We start from the raw sequence: 25,428 nt of genomic DNA, 5'->3' as shown, positions 1-25,428 counted from the left end.
CTAAGAAAACAGAAATGATTAGAAATGGTTCACTATAAGGCTTAGGATGCTTTTAATGTTTCAATTCTAATATGTCAAGGCCCATAGAAGAGTTTGTTCATTTTTAATATTTTCTACTATTGGCTTCGTCAGCAGTTTCTTATTCTAGCAATTTTTGTCTGCTTAGTTGTGTCTGTGAAGAGGGAGTATAGCTCATGCCTCATATATTAATCTTAGATTTATAGAAAAATGTAAGAAATAAAAGGGAGTTTACCCCTCCTTCTATTAGAGCTTATATGCAAATTCCAAATCCACTCTCCTGAGCAGTTACCCACCATTTAATGTTCATAAATTCCCACTATATATTCAATTGCAAGAAACCAAAGCAAGATTATAAACACACTAATAATAAACAGGCATAAAATTTTTACTACCCTCTGTTCCCACAGCACTTGGGAGATGTGTCAAATTACCCTGTGGCAGACTGGAAAGGGGGATTTGGGGTAGAAATCATGGCCCAACTGCTAGTGACGCAGTTTCCAAATTTTACAGCTTGGGAATCACTACGTATTTAGGAAACTCTACCTTTGTTAATTCGTTGCAACTGTAGAAGATGAGCCTGCAGGGATCGTTAAAGAGAGCCAGTGTAGATGGAGCAGAAGGACAGGAAAAAAAGAAATCCAAGGACAGTGTTGCTTTCATGAATCTTTAAGAGGGACTTTCCTCTATCGTTATACAATCACACAAAGAATGGACAGGGTTTGACAATACAGGAAGAGGACACTTCTCTCTGTATTTAATTCCCTCAGGTTTCTGACTCCTTGAGTTTGAAAAACACTTCATTTTGTAGTATCTTCCTAAATAAAACTCTGTACTTTGCTTGTGCAAGAAGAAACAGAATGTGATTCTATTTCTATTTCTAGAGCCAGTGCAAACACGTATTTGTTGAATGTTGTTGAAGAGAGTGTAAAATGATGCAGATGGTTGTGGTCAAGTGTCTTAATGTCTTCCCTTTCCACCTAGGATTTTGCTGCTTTATTCTTGACCTTCACTTGGCCACCTTTGTGCTGCTTACAGGGAATTTTCCAGACAAAGCCTAGTGATTGGCTATTCGTGAATTAGAGACACAAAACGCTTTAAATTTATCTCGTCTATTTCCAGAAGGATGCAATATAGACGGAGAAAAATGTCATGTTTGAAGACATTTGCTTCATCTTGATAGTCAATTTAGTCTTTAAAATGTGCATACATGTAACAAATAAACTTATTTCTCCCTTAATTTTGCCACGGAAGCCCTTTGGTGCTTTGCCATAGACCAAGTAGCCACGGTAGGAAAACTCAGCTCAGATTGGGCAATTTGAATTTATAATATGCAGAGAAAGGCACCTACCAGCACTGACAGTGATAGCTTCAATGAACTGTTCTCTCCAGCTGTTTGTCCCAACCACAAGGGCCAGGTTTGTCTTCTTAATGAGTTTGTCCACAGTACTCTAGAAAGGTTGAAAAGAAAAATACAATAAATGCTGGGTTTGCTAAGGCATCAGGAAATCCAAGACCTTGTTGATTTTGAAACTCCAGAGTTATATAAAGGGTAGCAGATGTTAGGCTCAGAACAACAGTATTGACATCAAACACTGTTATGATTATGCAAACAAGCATGGTCCTTAGTTGGAAACATTCTGAAATGGAAACTTCTTGGTAGCAAATACAAGTCTCCTTCACTGACTAAGGAAGAATAGCCTCAGTGTTTAGAATAGCAGATGCTGCAAAAGCCCATCCATCCCCCTGAATGCTTTACCAACTTCCTTCTCTACTGGTTTCATCTGTAGTGTTTCATCTGCAAGTGAATTAACATATGCCCTATTCAGCACTGCATATCTGCAAATAGCCGGAAGTGACAAACAGATTATGGAACCAAAAAATATTGCCATGGGTTTTTGTTTATCAATGAAATGTAGCCAGATAATGGAGTCTCCAGGTTGCCTGCTGCATGGTCATCACTAAATGGATTTTTCTCTGGGTACTATTTTTTCAGCCTCTTGCCTGTTAGAGAATCCCAGGCTCACCCTATTCCTATTGCAAACAAGAATAGACAAAGACAAGAGAAGATCGGTTCTTATGGTTTAGGGTACGTTGCCGTTTACCTTGCCCTAAATCTCCCCTGCTTTACTGGCACTGTGCTGCATACCCCTTATTTTTCTTTGGAACTTTTTAAGCACCTTGTTTTGTACAATCAGTACTCTCTAGCTTTCTAAATTCAGTTAATGTAACAAAAGGAGCAGCCAAATGTTCACGAGAAAACTAAGTAAGCAGATGGACTGAAAGCAGTACCACAAGTCATGGCAACTACAGGGAGAAAAGTCATTTCCAAGACACTAAGGCTGCTCTTCCCAAGAAACTACCACAGTGACTAGTCTACCAAACATCCACACTTACTGTCAGAGCATCCTCAAATTTCCACTAATTGCAAAGAGGCAGAAATTATTTGTCCTAGGTCAAAATCTGTATATGTTTTATGCAATGTACCTGAGTAGACTACGGTTTAAGAGAGCACATTTCCAGCTAACTGGGAGTAAGCAAAATGCTGTCTGAAGGGCTTGTATTAAAGGCCAAAGCCAAATCATAATATCAAGCATGTTTGCTCAAGAAGAGTCATTGGAACAGACTTGAAACATTGAGAAGATAATAAGCATGAAAGGGCCCATCTCCAACTGGCTCACTCTGTATTCGTGACATTATTCTTGGCTGAATTGTATGTCCTTAGGGTGATGACCTTTCGGCTTCTAGCTTTGTGTCTAGAACTGCTGGTGCCCCTGATAACAGCTGTAACCATCACTGCTCTTGGCCACCATAACTTGAAGCACATGACCAGCATCCATCTTTCCTCTCTCAACTCAGCCACATCTCATCAAGTACTCTGACCATCCTCACTGCTACAAATTCAAAGTGCCTTGTAGAATGTAATAAGAAATGACCTCAATTTTTCCTAATGTAGTGGAAACTTGGGACAGTTCTCTCCAAAGGGGCACTCTGTGCTGAATCCACGACGGAGTATCCCATGACCTGGGAAATAAACAGTTGAACAGATAGACTTCTCTAACATTGAGCACAGACTTTCCTCAAGAAATAGCTGCTAAAGAACAAATGTTTAAGATAAACTAAACTTCTCTGTGTAAAACTCAGGGTAGATTTTAAACTGTAGTTCATGTTAATCCTGGGGGATTATAGTATAGCCAGGGTTCTTCCTAGGACTTAATTTGCATATGTATCCTTCCTTGACCTGTGGGAAAAATGAGAGTGAATAAACATATAGTTCAGACACCTGAACTTGGACACTGTTGTCTGTATTTACCTAGGAGTTTCCAAAATGCTAGTGATCAGTTTTTCACTGCACTAGATTTTCAAAGGCTTGTGAAAACCTCACCCTCAGCAATGGGTGTTAATAAAACCAGGTCCTCAGTCACACCATAGTAAAGAAGAACTCAGTGGGTAAAGCAGAGTGGGCCATTGAAAGGTATCACCCGGATTTGGGTCTCTGGTACAGTTCTGGGAGCTCTGAGTAAGTTCTTTAAAATACCTACGTTCTAGTAAAAGAAATTTCTTAAATAATATAAAATCAAAGCTGATACTTAAGGGCAGTTCTAAAACATGCCCCTAACATGCCCTATAGTTATTAATGGTAACTATACTGATGAACTTTGAAGAGACGACAGGAAATAGTCTATGGAAGCTATCCTACAAAGATAAGTACCCCAAACAACTGGTTTCATGTAGAGACGTGGGGTACTTTCAAATGGTCATATCATTATAGTGGTTACCAGAAAGGGCTTTGGACCCAAGAAAGCTTTGCTACCTAGAAGACTGTGCCCGGCCTTACTTAACTTAATGCTTCTTATGGGAAGTTACTATGATTGCTCTTCCTGTCATGGGTGCATGGAAGGGGAAGGTTGGGGATTATCCCATAAGGGAGAGAACACACAATTCCCCAGGAGAACTCAGGCAAAGGGCAGGGGCAAGCTTGCTTCAGGAATACCAACCCATAGACTCTCTGCTGCAGAAAATGGCACTAGGCTCTCTGATTCCAAATGAAAAGAGGGTGAATGAGGAAGAGTGAGGTTGAACACACATGGAGAAAAGATGAGTAGATGGGTCACCAGAAATGGACAGTCTGAGATTCCCCGACTTCTGGAATTACAGGGAACTTGTGCACATTCCAGGCATGGTTGTGCAACAAGCCAAGTTCTGTGTCATACAATGGGGGTCTAATGATCGGGGTCTGCCTAGAAAGCATTGGTTCCACTGTTTACCCCCTGACCCCCTCCTCCTATGGAAATGTGTGAAAGAAGAGTTAACAGACAGATTCTCAGTGGCCTGAAGGAAAAATTTTAATTGCATTTTTATCTTAAAATATTCCACTTTAATTTCAAAGACATTTTGTTTTCCACCTGTCTCCTATCAGGCACCTCCATTTGTGAACTAAATTAAAAAATAATTAATGGATCCAGCTAAAGGAAAAGAGGGGACTATTATGAGAAGTCCAGATAAAATCTGAAACTTCTAAATTGGTGGTCTGATTCTCTCTTTTGAAACCTTCATTCTGGTGTTTCAGACAGGAACAGTGTCTGCTTTTGAAAAGTAAGCAGGTAAAATACTGCTGTGCTCTGGGTTTGTAATTCTGGAAAGCAAGAGAGGGGATGCACCTTTCATATCCCACTGCAGAACTGAAGTGTTTCTTCCCCTGTGGTCTTCCCAAATGCTAGAACCATGTAGGGGAGAAGGGATGGGAGGGGACATAGGGACAGAGGGAGCAGCTAAGGATCAACAGGAAATTTCACTTCAAAGTCTTAAGCTCCATCCCGAGGCCCACACATTCAACTTCTGCAAAAATGACTTTTATCATCTAGAGAACTGGGAATCCAATTTTATCAGCTCAACTGTAAACTCCGGTTGCAGGCACTCTATGTTCGGTATACTGACGGTACTAAAATGTCCTTGGATCTGAAGAGAATGATTAAATATAAATGAGAGCTTGTCAGTGGGATGTTCCATAGGGAGACATTACTATCCCCCTCCAAAACAAAAGCCCCCTAATTTTCAGCAGTGTGAATGCCTGGCTCTGACAGATTTATTAGCATTTTCAAACAGAACTTGGTTTCTTCCACACATAGCAATCTCTTAGGATCCACCTTTGCATCTTCCTTGCTATCCCCTCAGATTAAACCTTCCCTTTGGGGCACCTCTGACCTTGTGCAGTCATGGATGCCTCCTGCTGGGCCCTGGTTCTGATGCTGTTTGGTTTACAGGACTCCTTGGTTCCTGATTAACTCTATAATTCCAATTTGGCCCCAAAGGCTCTCAATTCACAAGCCAATTCCTGAAATCACATCTACTACTCTTTCCAGATGGATCTTACAGCTTCGGCCAACCCTATGAACAGTTTCTGTCCCCAGGTGAGCCTGGCTCCTGGTGGGCAGTGTTGGTGAGCGTACCTTGAATTCGTAGGATTCTTCAATGATCACTTCCAACTTGGTGTGCTCTCCCAGGATGGGGCGCCCCATTTCTGCAATGCGCCTCTCCTCTTCCTCTTTGCTGGTCAGTGGCTGCTTGTCATCATATTCATCTGTGAAACGGAGGTATCAGAGAATGGGCACTGTGCTCTGTTTCATTTGGAAATCCCTGGATCCTGCCATAAGAAAGCCAAGGAGGAAGGAAGCCCTAATGACCTACTAAAGCCCCCCGGGTGAGATCACGATGCTGGAGGGAAGAGCCAGACAGACACTTGGCATGTAAGGCAGCATATCACTGTGACAGCAAGTGATCATAACATCTCACAATCTAAGCTCATGCAAAAGTTCAGCTGAGGAAAAGTAATGTATGGGGCTTGTCACTGAGAACAAAGACTCTGCCTGTACATTGTCTATGTTAAGGGAGTCACCCAGCTATTCCCTGTGACGCTGGCTCAGTTGGCTGTTTGTACACATCCTTTCAGCACGTGACCAAAGGGAAACACAATTGAAAGTGCTAGAGTGACCCTGAGAGATGGCAGAGTCTGGCCTCTTCCTGTCCACTTTCTAGGGGCAACAGAAAATGCCTGAGGCCCAAAGAGATGGGGAACAGGACATTCTGACTTTAGCCTCTCTCTTGCCAAGAGACCCTGTTGCAAGTTAAACAGCAAAACATCCATTTCATGTTTCTGTGAGATGCTTGGGCTCCAGGGCTGCTTCAATCTGGTGCAAAGCCAAAATTTGTTAGGAAAACCTTGGCCATGTTAATCTTAAAGTAAACAGGGAGGGCGGGGGTGAGGCCTTTCGGGAGTTAAAATACTCACTCACCATGTGAGCACAATTATTTCCAGAACCACCATGTAGCTTACAGTCCAGGAGAGGATGGTGGGTGCTGAGGAAATGTTAATGGATCCAAGAGCCCATTAATGAGGGGAAGCTCACAGTTGGCTCTCTCTGTGTGAAGGTCATTAGGATAAATCCCAGACTGAAAAGGCCATGCACATAAGAAGGACAAACACTGGTCCTATAATTACCCTTATCCTTTAGGCCCAGAATGCTGAAACAAGACAAGCTACTTTTTCTCAGATTTAAGTGGAATGAACATTGTCTCCAATGAAACAGCATCAGTGATATGGAAAGACCTCAGCCCTGATGGCCTCATTTCTAGGATCTCTGGACAAAGTGCCTCCAATAGGGGGCTGTTGACTAAAAAGACGTCCAATAAAAGGGATGTTTGGTCCTGGCTTCCGGCCTGGTGCACTTAAACATTAGCTTCTGTAGAAGTCCATACCTCCCATTACCTCCAAAGACCCATGGCCTCCCCTCTGCTGAGGGACCATGCTATGGTGACTCCATTGTTGCTTTGGCAACTGTTGCAGGCAATGGTTCCTAGGCTAGCTGCTCATTGTGAGGGCAGGGAGTGCATGGGCTAGAGGCACTGCCAGCATTTAATATTTCAAGGGTCAAAACCAACAAAAGGCAAAAGCAGAATGTAGCATATTGATTAATTCTTTAGTACACATTTTATAGTGTCTTCCTAAAAGCTCATTTTAAAATCTGCTTTCCTTGCCTCAGAGATTACAGGGCACCAAATAGATTAGATGAAGACTAAACATAAATTATTTTGGACTGGCCAGAAGCTGCTGAATGTTAGCAGAAGCAAAGGAGAGGGGCAAGGAGATTAATTTTAACTATAAAAGTGGTAATATTTTTTATGGTAGGATTGGGAAGTTATGACCCAAGGGAAGGCAAAGGGTTCTGGTTCTTCAAGATTTGTCCTTGCAAAATTATGTGTGTCTAGTCAAGAGAGGTGGCTGACATACATGAAGTGCAATTTATCCAGCAATGAAATTAATAATTTTGATTACCACTGCTTTGTGTGATCCTTGAACCCAGGATAATGTTATTGGTAGTTTTCATAGCAGTAGTTTATGCTACTTTGTAGTTTAAACTACTTTGTAGTTTATACATCTTTGTTTGAAACTTTGGCTGAACATGGATGAGTTGAAGACGTACACAGAACAAGAATGGTTTTCTCAGAAGAAGGAATATTACAACTTGGACATCTATTTAACCTGTGAAGATATTGAGGGAGAATATTTATTATGGCCTTCTTTTTGTAGTTTACTTATAAATGACAAGTTGCTTTTAATGGGGCTCAAGGCAATCTACCTAGAAAAAATAGAGAAATTACAAAGCAAAGGTGATGTGGTAGCATTGTTAAGTGCAGCATTTCACAAAATTAAACTGGTTTTGATCATGGTATTAAATAACTGGACATGGATTAAGTAAATGAAGTCAAATCATACAATGAGTGAAAAGGTTCTTTTTTTCCCAAAAACCCTTCAGTTCTTCTGATCAGGAAGAAATGCTTAATTTGGTGCTGTTAGGTCTGTAACTACTTCCTAATAAATATCTCAATTTGTACCTTTTAAGATAGATAGTCAAAATAGTTCTCAGGTATAGAGTACTTGCCATCATCTAGCTAGAATTTAATAAATTTTTCCATTGTAAAAATTTTTAAATTTTACTTTCTATTTGTGGCAAACGATACTAATTTTCCTGTGTTAGTGACTTAAAGTTTTCTTTTAAAAACAAATAAAGTATAAACATGAGGCAATTTAAAAAATTACATTAAATAAATAGCATAGTTGGTATGCAACCAAAGCAGTATGGGAATGACAAAAATTAAGAAATATAGTGTTAACTTATTTCATATTAACCCGAAAAACAGTAAGGCACACTGTTTCTATCATTTGCTACACTCTTGCTTCAAAGGGACTTAGATTTCTTAATTCCACACTTTTATCCCTTTGTGTATTCACCTGGACAAGCTTCACAATTTTCATTTGGTTAAATCTCACTTATCTTTCAAAACCCCACCTCTTCTGGCATGAAATAACTCCCTATTGATGAGTGAGAAGATTTAAGAACTACCACTCTAACCTTATGTTAATTCCTTAATATTCGTTGTGTATATAGACCATGGACATTTTCATAGACTGTTTTTTCAATTTTTAATTATCTTTACATAGAAATATCCAGCACATAAACTCACTGAGATAGAACAATAAGTTTCATTGTGCTTTGAACCATCCTTGCATCCTCTGGCACCTATTACAATATATGGAATATAGTAGGTGCTCAATAAGTATTTGCTGTGTGACTCTCCAACTCACTGTTAATAAAGCCTCTTAGTTGCTCAACCCATAAAAAATGGATCATTTTTTCATTGAGCACATGTCATTGTACTCCATACCATGTCAGCACTTCCTCCTCTACTTTCCAGGAACTTACGACGTAATGGGGACAGGAATATACAATGGACAACTTCTAGGCATGATAAAGACTAGGGGATCAGGGTTGGGGAACAACTCAGTTGGCCTAAAGGGAGTCAGGGAAGGAAGCCTTCCTTTCCTGAAGGAAGCTTCAGGAAAGAGGAGCTATTTGAAGTTGGCCTTGAAGCACATATAGAAGATTGCCGCCCGGTGAAGGTGATGGTAAGGATGGCTAGGAGGTGGTGGAATGCGGAAGTTCATTCCAGGCAGAGAGAAATCAAAGTACAATGGTACAGGGTCATGGAAGGGTCAGGGCCGTTTTGACTTAAGTATCATAAACTTTTATTTATATGTAACTGAGAAATGGCAGCTGTATAGTTTCTATTATTGCTCTACAGTTATACTGATAAATTCACATTGATGGTCTAGATTTTTGACTGGCAAAAATGAGTGCCAAGTCTAGTTTTTAACAAAACTGTTTTCTGTCTTTAGATACTTTCTGTTAAATAGGGAAATGGTTTAACAGCATTTTTAGAATTTTAATCATCTATTTTGTTTCCTTTTCTCTTGGAGCATTGGATCAAAAGCAGATCATTTTACTATGGTTGAGGTCAGTTTCATTTCTTTACTTCTGCAGAGTGAGATAACATGCTGTGGTTTTAGTTTTCTCAGATGGAAAATATACTCTTTCTCCTCCTGAGTGCACGTGCACACTTTTAAAATTCACCATATTTTATTGAGAAGTTGGGAATAAATTACATAACATCATAGTCTTAACCAATCCAAACAACTTAAAGATCAAATGCATAATTAACAGTCATTGATAAAATCAATTTTGACAGGACATAAAACAATCCTGGAAGAGAATCACCAGTGGGGAATCTCCCTTCTCCTGAGTAATTGATTTTGCAAACAATAGCAAATAATAAAAGCTAATAGGTACCTGGCATCTGGGGAAAGCAGCATTTTGAGAAAGCTATTTCTAATGCTCTCTGGTTCAAGCTGTATTTTGAAGCAGAGTCAGGGTAAGAGGTGAAGTGCTGAGAGTGGGAAGACAACACAACTCATAAGGTCCATCTCATTATCAAGATCTCTACCTCAGGGGACACTGTTGAGAGTCTTTAATGTAGTCACATTTTAAAAGTGTACAAACAATGTAGAATTTGGAGAGCCGGACAAGGCCAGTGGTGGGACAATTTGCTCCAGATCATTTTGATCCTCCACTCAGACGTATGCTGACCAGTCAGAAAGCAGAGGTCTCTCTTGACAATTTTTAGCATGTGGCTGGCTTCTTTGATTGGAGGCTAAAGTGACTGATGATATAGACCCAAATATCATCTCTAAACCTATATTAGATCTGGGATAGCTGTGTAATGCTCTAGTCACCCTGTCAATGTCATTTATTTCCCCTGTGGAGAAACCCCACAGATGTACTATCATCTGTGCATATCTGGCTAACATCATGTTGCCTGGGGGCAGCAAGGGCAGGCTCTGGGAAGAAATGCAGCTCAGCTTTAAAAGAAACTTCATGGTTGGGCACCGTGACTCATTCCTGTAATCCTAACACTTTGTGAGGCAGAGGCGGGTGGATTGCTTGAGCCCAGGAGTTCCAGACCAGCCTGGGCCACATGGTGAGACCCCGTCTCTACAAAAAGTACAAAAAGTAGCTGGGCATGGTGGTACACACCTATAGTCCTAGCTACTCAGGAGGCTGAGGTGCGAGGATCCTTTGGGCCCAGGAGGTTGAAGCTGCAGTGAGCTGTGATTGATTCCACCATTGCACTCCAGCCTGAGTGACAGAGAGAATCCCCATCTCAAATAAAATAAAGAAACTTCATTATACTTGGGATAAAAACTGATGCGTGAGAAGAAATATTTGCAAGAAATCTGCAATACATTGAAACTCAGGAGAGAGAGAGGCCATGGGATCAGTCTTCTTTGCAGGCTGGGCTGGCCCGTCCTCAGTGCTCCTTTTCTGCCCTCACGTGCTTGTGTTTTGTTGTAATCCACCATACCACTGGCTGCCAGAGGAGCTGCAGCATTATTTAGCAATGTTTTAGAGAGGAGAGGGGCTAAAATGCATGACTCTAATGTCTCTAAGATTAAAGAACTCTTGGAGGCTGTGGTTTTCAAGGATCATGATGAAATGAGTACCTGCAATGGTGATTACAGTAGAGAGAATCGGATGTTCTCTAGCATGAACCTTCCTGAAGACAGGTTGGCCTAGCAAAAGGACAGGCAGAAAAATCAGCAGAATGGATTGCATTGATATGCTATCAGAGCTTTTTGGTATTAGTAAGCTAAACATCACATCCAGATGCACACATCACAAACAATGTTAGTTTGAGGATTAAATGGTCATAGGTCACCCCTAGGTAGGTCACAGAAGGGAGCTCTGGTGGAGGTTACTGATGGATATCACTGCTCAGAGATGAGCGAGTATTTCATGAGCCAAACAAGACTGTGTCAACAAACCACAAGCCCCATGGTAGTGAGTACAGCCAGATTCCTACAGGTATCTTAAATGATGTGTCAAGGTCCTTCAAGGTACCACTTCCAGAAGCATCATGGAACAACAAAAGGTATAGTGGCAGGTGTCGTGGTTGGGAAGCCTATTAGTGCCAACAATATAGCCTTGAGTAGGCCATTTCTCCAGTTTCTCCCCATGTAAGATGGTGATAATAGTACCTGCTCTGTCTATGTTACAGGTTTGTTTGAGGGTCAAGTAACACAACACCTGGGGATATGCTTACTACATTTATTTCCTGAGCAGTCTGAAGGGGAGAATGTTATGTACGCCTGTAGGTTTTGCAAAGGTAGGCCATCAACACAGCAACTGTTTGGATAACCTAGGGTTAACCTAGGCCTAGGGGGTTCTCACTGAACTCCTGGTTCAGCTGACTTCCAGATTCACTTGCTGTTTGCCTCTACCAAGAGCTACCCATAACTGACCTGGGAGTCACGAGATTCGGGATTCAGTGCCACCTCTGCCATATGCTTGTCATCTAAACTTGGGCAAGGCCTTTCTCTTCTCTGACTCTCAGGCTTCTCAGTTATAAAGTGAAGCTGACTTTGAAGAGGTTTTGTTCCTGCAGCCTACATACTGAAGTGATGGAAACATTTTCAACTGTCAGAATTTTCATAGTTTGGCTTCCTTAAAAAGTCTTGTGTCTTATTAAGCCTATTATGTACTGAGCATAATATGATTAGAGGAGTAATATTAAATAGGTATACTGATTGATTTTTAATTAGAGAACTCTATATCTTAGAAGTTTTGGGGATCAAACATACATTCTTCTCTCCATAGTGAGCCAGAATACTTAATTTATTAAACTATTCATGTTTATATGGTCCAGTTTCCCCCTTCTGTGGTACTTCTCATTTTTCATTTAACTGAAAGTCATCATGATGGAATTTATTAGATAGATGTGGGTTTTGAGTAGAAAAGGGGTTCAATGTATAATTTCAAGATGCAGGTAGAAATAAGCTAGAGGAGAGGAAACAGGACAGTGCTGGGATTAGAACAGTCATCATTAATTTCTTTAAACCTTCATTTCCTCCCCTATATGTGAGAACAATGTCTTACTCTATAAGGTTGGTGATAAAGTGATATGATGAGAAAGAAATCTTTACAAACTCTAATGAGTTATAATATTTAGAGTGTTACCTTGTCATATGACTGGAAGGTCAAGAGGGAATGAGATCATAGGCCCAAACAAGGGTCTTTCAGTGAGGCAAGGTCTGGGAACAATAGGTAAAGATCTGCAGATTCCAAAAGCACCTCCAACACTTAATGTCCACCACTAATGAGATCTCTGAAATACTGGTATTAGGCTGTGGATCAGACAATTTTTTACATTTCCATATATTCTGCTTCAAATTTAGATTTTCACACTCAGCTGCACAAGTCCATGTAAAAGCTGCAGGCAAAGTCCCAGGGCTAGATTAATTCTTCTTACTGCCCCTGCGTCTCAAAGCCTTGACTTCAAAGCCTCCAACTGACTTCAAAGAAAAGTTCTTTAGGGCTTAAGGCTGCTTTTCGCTGTAGACCTAAGTTTTAGAACTGTCCTCAGGGGCATCAGTAGAGAGTGCATCCTAGGCATTCTGGTTTGATTTAGGAAAAGAAGGGTCATGTAAAGTGAGATAATTTCTTAGAAAGTAGGAATGGACAGGCCAGTGTAGAAATTCCCAGAATTTTGGAACATTCTCTTGTTCTAACTGCATTAATTTCAAGTCTTGGGAAGAGGTGATGGCAATAGGAAACCGCCATTTCAGGTTAGAGTTTCAGCCACAGGTAGAACTTAATGAACTACATGGAATGATAGAAACCTTTGTAGGAGGTGATTCTGTCATCTTGGATGCCAGATGCGGCCAAGGCAGGAAAAGTTGGATATTTATCAGACAGATATTATAGAATTTGATGCAAAGAAGTTCTGAGAAAAGAAAACTAGGATCCCATTACCCGAGATAATAAAAGAGAGGATAGTTCAAATGACATAGAAGGAAGGCCCTTAAAACAAAATTTGGGCCAGGTGCGGTGGCTCACGCCTGTAATCCCAGCACTTTGGGAGGCTGAGGTGGGTGGATCATGAGGTCAGGAGATCGACACTATCCTGGCCAACATGGTGAAACCTTGTCTCTACTAAAAATACAAAAAGTTAGCTAGGCGTGGTGGCACGTGCCTGTAGTCCCAGACACTCGGGAGGCTGAGGCAGGAGAGTCGCTTGAACCCTGGAGGTGGAGGTTGCAGTGAACTGAGATCACGCCACTGTACTCCAGCCTGGTGACAGAGTGAGGCTCCATCTCAAAAAAAAAAATCCTGACACATTCAATAATAAAGAAAACAGAAAGATATTCAAACCCGTCAATGTGTTTTAACAGAGCATCCTAGTAGCCACGGGTTTTTAGTTAAGGTCTCTTTATCAGATTTCACAGGATGGGAAGGCGCTGTTGGATAGTACACTATTTCTATAATGGTTGACTTAAAAACATTATTACTTCAATTCAGTCATGAAGACTGGCTTGCCAAATTTATACCTACTTCAAATCTCCCAGGGATAACTAATTTATCCTTGGGTGAAACAGAATTAGAGTGTTTACAAGGGGACTTCAAGCAGTTAAAATGATGGAATGAGAAAAAGGAGATAAAAGTTTAAAAAAAGGAGTATAAATTCCTGCACTTGATTTAAAAAATAACCTTTAGTAGTGCACGACTGGGGAGATCTGACCCAAAAGAGCTTCAGATGAATCAGATTTAAGAAATCCAACACAAAGACTTGTCTTGTTTAACATTTTTAATCCCTTTCAACTTCTGTGTCTCTCAGAGTCTATGAATCATTTTGTCATTAAATGCCATGTCTAGAGAGAAGCAGTGGAGAGCAACAGCCCATGTGAAATGGCCCATATGAAACTGCACACATTTAGAAAATTCTACTTCGGACAGAATCACATTGGAATTGCTTGTTCATGAGTTTACACTAACAGTGGATTAAGTTCATCCCAATTCCCGACATAGTATTTTCATGATCAGAAATTTGAAGTATATTTCCTTCTAAATATTTTTGTTCAAATCTCTGATTTCAAAATTTTGATATCTGCACAATATATTGGAAAATTTTGATATTGGCACAATCTATTGGAAGATGTCACATACTGATATAGAATGTAGGCCATTAAAGATATCTTCAACCTACAGCTTCAGACAGACCTACTGTTTAAATATTTATCTCTCTCTCTAAACGTGCACAGATGACTCTAATAGGGTGAGAAGATATTTAGAGACAACAGAGGATGCTGTAAGGAAATATCTTTGTTTTGTACACAAGAATATAGTTTTAGAGTTGTGCTAAATAACGCAATCAACACAGGCTGAGTACCATTCTAAATTTAAATGAAACTTTTTAATTTTGACATTTTGAGTTTTTATAGAATACTTTGTAATATACTTCAAGTGGCAGAAATATTACTCATTACCATGTTATTAATACTAAAACCTAGGTCCCCAGAGAGACCCTCAGATTGGTGTGGTGGGATGAGGGGAAGGCTCTGCTCAACACGATATTATATTATGTATTATAAATTATGTATTGACATACATAATTTATGAATTACAATTTATGTGTTAAAATGATGTATTTTTACGTATTTCCTCAACATGTATTTTTACGTATTTTCTCAGTATGGCATTTATGTGTTATTAGGATCCTGAGCTTGGACCACAGATCTATCTTGGATGTCAGCTTCTATGTTTCTCTGAGGCTAGCAATTGTGTCCCCTTATTCTAGTGCTCTTTGGAGCCTCTATCAGGGAACTGTACATCATTAGCACTATGTGAACATTTGTAAATTGATCAGTGTCAAAATATGAACAGTTACAGTTTTTCCATATGAACAGCTTATAAACACAACACACACACATTATTAATTTGTAAAACGTTAAATGTGTAAAACCAGCAAGAGCACACCATGTGCCACAGTTAAATATTAATGCAAGTTACATAAGATGTGGGTTTGGATTGATGGTTAAGGGTATTTGGGGAAAAATAAGGAACATTAAAAAAATAGTCTTACCAAACAGGTATTTTCCTTCATTAAAAGCAAATAAAAATGAGAAATTTTTTTAATGTAATAACATCTGGTGAGAACAGACAGTAAAAATTAGATAGCATTAGACTTGAAAAATTCATACCTGTTATTGTGAAGCCACCTAAAAAAGAAAAAAAAAAAAAACCAAATGTTATAATTTGACACTCTACATAACAAATACCAGTGACATCAGACTGCCTGACAACCCACCCAAGGTACTTGCCAAATTATATTTACAATTAAGAAGACTAGATAAACATTCATGACTGAATCACTAATCATTCTTTTAAGATTATGAAATTTAATGCGTACACATTTAATTCTTGTGTATACCTAAGAAATCACCGATTTTTTAAAAGGTTGTACTAAATTACAAATGCAATATAAACTATTTGACCTTGACAAAATGAGGTCAATGGCCCTGAACAACAATCTTGCTAGCAAGCCAAGAGAAGTAAAAGTCACAGAGCTACTATATCACCTGACGGAAATGGAAAATAATCTAGAAAAATGGAAAGGAAATGCAAGAAATGAAATGCTTACCAAGCTCATTCAATAACAGGGCTGTGAAGGAAACAGACAAAGACAAACACAGAATAAGAGACCAGATGAATAATGAAAGTAAGAGGAATATCAGCAGAAAGAAATCCAGGCAGATCTGATTACAGTGGTAGGGAGCCACTGCTAAAAATGGGTATACCCCAAAGAAATATAGTGATGGGAATATTTCTGAATAAACAATCCCAACTGAAATTTCTGAAAATGTGTGTGAATACATACATATATATATGTGTGTGTGTGTGTGTGTGTGTGTGTATATATATATATATATATATTTCACCTTATAATTTCTTTACATTTAATAAGACATTTCTAGTATATATGTTTATACCTAGCATATAAATCTAGTTTACCAAATACAGGAGAAACATTGTATGAAATTCATTCTTAACTTGATATGAGTGAGGCTTCCTCATTAAATATTGCCTGGGATTTGGTCAGTCCAACATATGGAAGTCTTAAATCACCCAGGAACTCAGGTATCACACCTTTTATTCAGTAAGTACAGGTGAAACATGCTGGGAAATTCCATTTTGGGTTCCCTGCCTGGAAGGAAAGTTTAGCCCAAGGTAAAGCACTATCTTGGGATGTTCTATTTGGATGATATTTTGTCCACCAAGAATTGCTTATGTTTTAAAATCCTTACAGCTTAATAGTCCCAGGAATTAACACCTATTAGTGTACTTATCTGTGACTTCTGTACATTATTAGATAACCAGAATCCTTCTAGTGGACATATCATCCCAGGAAACTGACAGGGCATTGGGTTGGGGGGAGGGGGGATATATAATTTGTCTTTCAGGTTATGTGCTTTAAGCCTAGAATGTACTGTAGCACTTTATTTTAGTAAAAGCAACCTTGCTAAATATATTAAATTATTTCCTGAGTTGAAGACGGGAATATTACAGTTACGTTTTTGGGCCCAGTTTTCTCTCTAATGATAGTGGCATTAGAGGATACTTTCCAAAAAAAGTCAGTAATTTATTAATAGTGACAAGAATCCACTTGGCGGGTGTGAAACTGGATAGTGCTATTAAGGAATTTTAATTTGCTGTTACATGAGGGCATATTTTACTAAAATGGCAATTGAAAGAGCAGAATCCAAGATGCTCCTCCTTGAGATAAAGTTCTTTGGAGGAATACATTTAGGAGAAAGTGCTTCCTCCTGTATGTTAATGAGGCATTTTGGATCCCATCTTTGTAAGAAATCAGCATGATTTTCTGGTCTCTTTTTCTTCCGTCTACCATCTATGGAGCATATTAAATAGGCTACATTGAAACAGGTCTTGAGTGCTCCTTTTCCCATCACTCCAAAGACTCCTGTTGCCATCTTGAACTTGATTAACACAGAAACATATGTGTTTTTTCCCACCAATGGACTGTGAGGCCACGAACGTGGGACGAACGTGGGATAAATTTTCCTATATGTCTACATAGCAATTAGTCCTATATATTTTATTTTTCCCTCTACTTGTAAAAGCATAAATTTCTTATAAAGTGGCCCATCTCATTATATCATACTGCTCTCACCAATTGTTTGTATGCAATTAATAAAAGCTATTAATATGGGGTCTGCTCATTTTACACAACAAGTAAATCACCAGAATTCCTTTTAAAATGGCCACTATTAGAGGGTAATTATATGAAGCCCTATGAACAATTCAGAATAAAAAATCCTCTGTAAAGCTGATACAAGATTGCTGTCTTTCCTATGAAATATATGCCATATATGCAAAATCAGCAAAATCTAGTTATAAAGGACACTACTTTTATTTTTTCTTTTTATTATATATGTTAATAATTTACTAATTCTGTAAGTATCAAGAGATTTTGAAGCATAAAGCTAGGTAGGCTTTGGTTTCATAGATATGGTGCCTTTTAACTGTTGTATTTGATGATATAAAAATATGCTAAAATGAGCACTAGAATATTGAAAATACTACTCTTTAAGGATCTTTGTTCTTATTAAATATTTTTAAACTGTGTTCTCTAAAGAAGCCTAATTATTTGAATTCTGAAGTTTCCTGTTAGTTGCCATTAGGGTCATCTACTAATACTAATAGGTATTAAGCAGTTTCTTTTTTCCAGCTTTATTGAGGTATGATTGATGAGGTATTAAGTAGTCTTTATCACTAAAATTTTAGGGGAGATTTAATAATTGGAGTGACATTTTAGAATAAACCGTGAGTAGTGAAAAACTAAATACATTCCTTTATATAATCATTTCTGAATTACAGAAATCCCTTTCGGTGTTATTAAATCTGGTTGCAATCAAGGTTAGTTGGCATTTCCTGAAGAGAGTGGGCGTTGCCTGCTGCACTTGTGAATTAGGGAAGGGAAATGAAACTGCTAAAGCTTCAAAGGCAATGAAGTATAGTACTTGGAAGCCGAGGAAGAGGAGAGAGTTAAGTGTGAGAGTAGGGAGACACGGAGAGAGAAGAGTACAATTTCTCGCTGGTATGTCTTTGTTTACTCTCACACCTTTCATTCCTCTTCTTATCCATTTTGGTTCCTCAAGCACAAGGGAGAAACTGCACTCTTTCTCATATTCCTCACGGTCAAATATTCTAATGGTAATGATCTTCCTGTGGGAACACAAGACAAAGGCAAAACAAATGGTTGGAGTCACACGCTCATGCTCTTGGTGTCCACCAAGCTGAATGTTACTGTGATGTTATGGAGGGAGAACTGGCAGCACATGGGCCTCCTGAAGTATGTAAAAGGGCATCTTGGGTACTCGTGGCTGGCCCCCATTAAGTTTTCTTTGCTAATTTATCACTTTCACGAATTATTCCCACTTCAGTTAGCAGTCAGTAGGTACCCCATTTTGGGGTATTTTGGCATGGCATTGCATGGCATCTGCAGCAGCTTTCCAGAAATGGATGCTTGATTGACTGCCCTGAAAATTGATCTCTCAGACGTTAATGTGCAGCGCAACTAACGCTGGCTGATGTAGCTACAGGCCCGCCCACTGTGGCTCAGCATGAGATCTGTGCCCTGTTACATAGGTAGAGGGATGTGTGCATTGTAAGTCATGTTCTGAAGAGTGCAGGCATCCAGGGGTGGCACAGGCCAGCAGAAGCTGTTGGGCTCAGCCCTGGAGCAGCTCCCCCACCTTTCTTCTCACTCATCTCCACCAGGCGGGGCTCTCCAATCTCAAGGAAGAAGGTCTTGTTTTTCTCATACTCCTCATCATCAATTACCTTGACTGATATTGTTTTGCTGAAACAGAGAATAGAAATTGACGAACAAGGGGAAGAGGAAAGAGAAGAGAAGGAACATAGAGAAGAGGAAAGCAAGGTTAACCAGCTGCACTTTCAGACAAACAGTAATCGAGAAACTTCTGTACTGTGAGCTTTTTCTTCAAGAATGGGTATCAGATAGGTATGAAAGATCAGAGATTTCACCCAATGCATAGCTCCCCTGCCCAGGGCCACAGAATTATTTTAGGCAAAGTATAGCATTCAGTACTAATCGGTTTGTCATCATCATAAGGAGGAAAAGCAGAAAAACACAGATCACAATAATAAGAAAAGAAAAACACATTAATTTAGTAAATGCCTTAACCATTGGATTGTCTAAGCTGTGCCCTGGAACTCACTCCTTTAGAACAAGTCAAAAAATCCCATCAAGATATTAATAGAGGTTATCTCTGAGCAATAGGCTTACAGGTCATTTTTTTCCTTCATTGTGCTTTATTACAGTTCCAAATATAATATTTTTATCATAAATTATTATTAAAATAATAAATGAATAAAAATATCACAAAGAAAATATAGTCAAAGTATTTCACCCCACCCAATGTCTTAGAATCAAACTCTTATTCAGGTTAGTCAGATTCTCCAGCTAGACCACAGCAGGAAGTTGTTCATGTTTTGTTTGTCTTTCTAAAGATGGAAGCTGTGGCCTCACAACAGCTGTTTTGAAAGTGGGGTGGCAGCAGGTGGGAGTCATGATGTTGTAGTTATTTTCATTCTTCCAAAGTTGAGTTTTAACTTTCTATGAAACATGCCATTTACACTACTTTCAAACGTCACCAATACACCAAGGTGTTTTAATTAGAATTCTTCCTGTAATCCAACATTTAACAGTTCTTGCCTTATGGTGCTATTGCTATGAGTGACTGACAGGCAGGTGGGACAAATGCAAGTATTATGCAGATCTCAACTTTCCATAAGCATTCTTGATGACTCTGAAAATAAACCAACCTAATGTTACCTTTTAATTAATAAGGACTTAAACACTTCATATACTACAACTTATTAGAAGCCTCTTAAACACTGATTTGTCTTGGAAAAAATGTTTCCAATAACATTGGCCAAGAGCAATTCTGATCAATGTTTTTGAAACAATGAGTGTTTGTAGACACGGAATTTTAACAGCATGGCCAATCTTTAATTTTGGTGGAGTTTTTTAGGTCTTCTGGAAGGAAAGTGGTTTATAATCTTGTTTTTATTTTATTTATCTGAGCCATTACGTTTCATTAGATCTATGCATACTAAAGATATCAGTCTTCTTTCCTAATATGAAGGGGTCATAGGTAGAAGTTACTTTTAATTCTCTGAAGTTCCCAGTGCCTAATGCCAAATGCTTAAGTCTTGCTTTTTGGCTTTAGCATTGTAGACCTGAGACCAAACGGTTGGTTCTGGTTCCCTGAAACCCAATAACGTACTCTCTGTTCCTCAGCTAAAGAACATTCTTGAATGATACTCACATTCCAATTTCTCACTCCTAAAAAGCTACAGCTCATGAAACTCCTTTCTATCTCATTTCTGTCCTCAAATACTGAAATATGAACACACTAGATGAACAGCTATAAGTGACTAAAGCCACAATCAACTTTTAAAGAGTTGTTAGGTATTTACAAAACTACCAACAGTATGATAATGTCCAGTTACATGTATACCGTAAACAGCTCCTTCCTGACTTTTAGAATTTTTTAAATTTGCATCTTTATTTAGTATAAACAATTATTCTGCTATGACTAAACTGGAATATTTAATTTTTCCCTAATATCGAAAAAGTATAAAATATTAGAGAAGGCACAGGAGGATGGATGTAAGGAATGATTATTTGATAATTAGAACTGAATTTGATGTTGTAAAATAGATCAAATTTGCCCTACACAAAACTGCCAAATGTCTGTCCTCTTTGTCAACAAAACTTATGCATTTTGGGTATTAATTTCCATCTCACAGTCTTGCAATCTTACACTTTAGTCATACATTTCTACAAAAACAAACAGCATGGTGAGACCAAGGGTAGGAAAGTGTTGACGGACAATAATAGGGCCACGCTACTGTTCTCTGGACTTGATGGTCCAACATCCATGATCAAGATGCTTCATTGTAGGGTACATCAAACTGAAACCCCTCATTGTGAGAGTCATGTTGCAATATTCTTTTTAGAATTACTTAAAAACATCTGACATTATATTTCTCCATCTTGTATTTGCAACCCACCCTGCATCTCATCACATATTTTATTGGATTATAGAAATAAAGCACAGTGGGGATGGTAGAAGTAGCCTTGCTAATAGGGTGAATGTTTGTGTAGAAAAGGTACCTGTTTCATGTTCGCAAAGCAACTTATTCACAAATAAATCACCAAACAACATATTGTTTCTAATCCTTAGTGGATATTATAAATATTTAAATCCTCTAATGGCTTTATTTTCTTTCTTTTCCTTTTTTCGTTGAGATGGAGTCTCGCTCTTGTTGCCCAGGCTGCAGTGCAATGGTGTGATCTCGGCTTACTGCAACCTCCACCTCCCAGGTTCAAGCGATTCCCCTGCCTCAGCCTCCTGAGTAGCTGGGATTACAGACGCCCACCACCATGCCCAGCTAATTTTTGTATTTTTCGTAGAGACAGGGTTTCACCACGTTGGCCAGGCTGGTCTAGAACTCCTGACCTCAGGCGATCCACCTGCCTTAGCCTCCCAAAGTGTTGGGATTACAGGGGTGAGCCACCACACCCGGCCTATTTTCTATACTCTAAGTAGCTGATGAGTGTGGGAAACACAGTTACATAGCTCCACACAATTTGTTTGCATATAAAATAAGTATTTATGATTTATCACTAGCATATCCCTATTCATAGGATCACAATTCTTAGAAAATTTTGAAGTACTTGTTAACTATGGTACTGGAAAAATCAAAGATGAAGAAAAAGAAAAAAGTACTTTTGTAGGTGCCTGGCAAAGACATCTAAAACAGATGGAATTTGCATAATGGCATATCATTTCAAAATCATTAGTAATAGAATCAATAATGCTCCTGACAGGAAGAGCCACGAAATTATGTATTAATTTCACTCCTCTTGCACAGTAAAGCTATTAATAGGAAACTTGATTATTAAAGGACATTTCAGTGGATCTAAAGTGGCAGGATGAAGTCAGTCCTTATGAATTAGCCCTTTAAATCAACAGAGGCAAAAATCAGAAGGCACTGGTAATGTTCACCTTTTGCTTCAGAACAGAACAATTTCTCCCCTTAGCAAAGGTGGCTGAGGTGAAATAAACCAATGTAATTTTTAAAGGAACACATCCTTGGGATGTCTCCTTCTCACTTTCCAGAGCCTAATGCATGAAAGATACTGCTACCACTTCTTCATTCACAGGGGATGTTATGTGAGATGGGGTTGGTTTGGTGAAGATGTCGGTTATTTTGGCTTGATAATGAGCAGAAGCATGTTCCTCACAGTTCTGCAGTACAAAGAATCTCAAGGACTGACGGAACCTCGAATGTCCTCCAGTTGGCCCCATTGCCACACCAATCCCATGTCCTCAGGACTTCTGCACTGTCACAAGGACTCCAGCTCCCTGAGAACACACATCCATTTTGGCTGTTCTGTTCTGTCTGCCAACGGGAAACATAGCTGTTGCTACTTCTTTTCTTTAAATAGACAGGTTAACAAAAACAAGACTGGAACTGTTGGGTAGACACAGTCCTTCATCCAAATATAATTCTTGCATTTTTACTGCACTGATAAAGAATAGAAAAACTGGTATCACGCAATTTTCAACTATTATAAAGACAGGAAAACTCACTTCTTTTTTACAACTTTTCAAATTTGAGCAGTATACTATAAAAACTGTAGTTTCTGGAAACTAGCAAAGCAGTTACAAATCTTACGATAGCATTAAAATGTTTCTTAATATGGCCAAAATTTTTATGGAAGTACATTTTGGTTCTATTTCTAAAAAAAAGAAAAAAACATTCGGTTAAGAAAGATCGATTTATTCAGTGGAAAAATACAGATCATTCCTTTTGAAGTTTGCAGTGCCTTTTATTTGATGATACCAAACCAACATCTATACTTTACTTCCCAGTCTCTCTCTCTCTTATCTTATGTGTCTCAAAGGACCTGAACATCTTCAAACAGACAACCAAGGAGTTCTTATATCTGGGTTTGACTCAGGCAGACAGTCAGAAAAGAAAGAAAGATGTGGCTTTATTAATGAGGGTTGAAAAAGAAAGTCTCTTCAAAATATATTTTAGTTTCTCATTGTTAAGCCAAAGTGGTACCACAGTCTCTTTTTCAGCTTAAGCCTCAATTTGTCCTTCTGTGGTTTCTTTTCTTTAAGACTGCCCTTGATGTTGGGAGAAGATCAGGAAAGGATGAAATGGAGGATTAAAGAGAAGAGACTCCTCCATTTTAGATCCTTACACAAAAGATTTCAGTGAGGATTTCACATATTTAGATGCTTACAGTTGCTTTTTGTCTTTTAAGATTTACTCTCTCCTTAGACATACTCAGAGGCCAGTGGAATGATAGGCTTTTTGCATTTCTTAATTCACAGATCTTCATAACAGCCCTAGAAGTAATTCCTACTACCTGCCGTTGACAGAGAAAACAATGACTCTCAGGGAAGTTGGTAACCTCCAAGGTCACAAAGTGAGTCTCCTGTAACTGGCTTCAGGAACCAAACCCTTTCAATCATATGACTCAAAATCAGCCACTAGGTCCCTTATTCATTCAACTGTGCCGTATTTTTATGGCCACTTTAAAGGATCTAGATCATTACTTCAAGTTAATATCGAGTTTTATTGGTTCATCTTTACATTGACAAAGAATGACTGTATGAACAATGATAGAATTTCAATTCTGTTTTTAAAAGGACTGCAGCACATGTTATAGTCCATGATGGCTGCTTTAAAAAGTTAAATCATTGAGGAGATAAAGGTTTAATTAAAAAGAGCCATGAGCATGTAATGGCTCACCAACTCTGAGGACTGAATAGTCAACCAGCAGTCTCAGCATCAGTCTCACCTAAAGTGGGGACTTGTTAGAATTGCAGAATCATAGGCTCCATCCAGGCCCACAGAATCTGCATTTTAACAAGATCCCCAGATGACTCTTATGTATGTTGAAATCTGAGAGGCACCAATCTAGAGTGGACAATGGGTTCTTGTTATTAAGTTGGATGATAAACCAATAGGCTGGTAATAGTTGGGCTTGTGTTTTGGACCCAGCTGCATATTAGAATCACCTGTGGGATTTTGCAACCTAGAAATGCCTAAACCCACTCCAGATCAGTTAAATCAAATTCTGCTTGTGGGAGCCCAGCATGAATATAGATTTAAAAAGTTTCTGGATAAGTGCAGTGGCTCATGCCTGTAATCCTAGCACTTTGAGAGATTGAGGTGGGAGGATAGCTTGAGTCCAGGAGTTTTAGAGCAGCCTGGGCAACAAAGTGAGATCCTGTTTCTATGAAAAATCAAAAAAACAATACACATGCAAAAAAAAAAAACAGATGGGCGTGGTGGTGCTTGCTTGCACCCCAGCTACATGGGAGGCTGAGGTGGGAGGATGGCTTGAGCCCAGGAAGTTGAGGCTGCAGTGAGATGTGATCATGCCACTGCACTCCAGAACTGCGAGACAGAGCGAGACACTGTCTCAATCAATCAATCAATCAATAAAAGTGTTTAAACATTAAAAGTTTTTTAGGTGCTTCTAATATGCAGCCAGGGCTTGCTTTAAAAGAATACATTAAATAATAATATACATAAAATAAAGAATATATAGAATTGTGAGACAGTAATAGTCAAAACTAAATTTTAGATCTAATTAGCAAGGTAGGTGGAAACATGGGAAAATCATTTTGTTTTGTCTTTTACTCCTGCTCTTTTCTGGATTATAAAATGTACGTAAAGTTGTATTCCCCTTTCAGGAAATAATGGTCTCTGCAGGCAACCTTAATAGTATAGGTGAGAAAACACCTTTAGTATTCAGGCATCAGTGTTTACACTCATGCACAGTGATTTCCTTCTCAAGAAAGTGACGGGAGCTCTGGTGATATGTTTTTACACAACAGTGATTATATCTAGAAAGTGGAGAAACTAAGCATTTCAATTGCCGCAGAAGACAGTAATGCCTCATGTCCCTGCCACAGAGCCTCTGAGCCATGTCAATGAAGGGCCATGTCGGGAACTGGAACTTTCCCACATGTAAGCCATCACACTCCCAGACTCCAGAAAGACCTGACCCAGGACTGACCACACATGAACCTGGCAACTTCTC

General features: G+C 39.0%; 1 protein-coding gene across 4 annotated transcripts in view; it reads right to left on the bottom strand.

The window, feature by feature from the left end:
- The window catches only part of SLC8A1 (solute carrier family 8 member A1), a 343,373-nt gene that overhangs the window by 54,401 nt on the left and 263,544 nt on the right, over positions 1–25,428 (bottom strand). For all 4 annotated transcript variants that reach the window (XM_032177402.2, XM_032177407.2, XM_032177405.2 and 1 more), the window contains exons 3-8: positions 19,022–19,128; positions 15,889–15,909; positions 15,449–15,466; positions 10,916–10,984; positions 5,469–5,599; positions 1,370–1,469 (exon numbers count right to left, since the gene is read on the bottom strand). In XM_032177402.2, the coding sequence (XP_032033293.1) occupies positions 1,370–1,469; positions 5,469–5,599; positions 10,916–10,984; positions 15,449–15,466; positions 15,889–15,909; positions 19,022–19,128 (446 nt within the window). The remainder of the gene's footprint in view (positions 1–1,369; positions 1,470–5,468; positions 5,600–10,915; positions 10,985–15,448; positions 15,467–15,888; positions 15,910–19,021; positions 19,129–25,428) is intronic.

Source organism: Hylobates moloch, unplaced genomic scaffold, assembly GCF_009828535.3.
Source record: "Hylobates moloch isolate HMO894 unplaced genomic scaffold, HMol_V3 SCAFFOLD_15, whole genome shotgun sequence".
Lineage (NCBI taxonomy): Eukaryota > Metazoa > Chordata > Mammalia > Primates > Hylobatidae > Hylobates > Hylobates moloch.
This window is presented reverse-complemented; position numbering and strand designations above follow the sequence as displayed.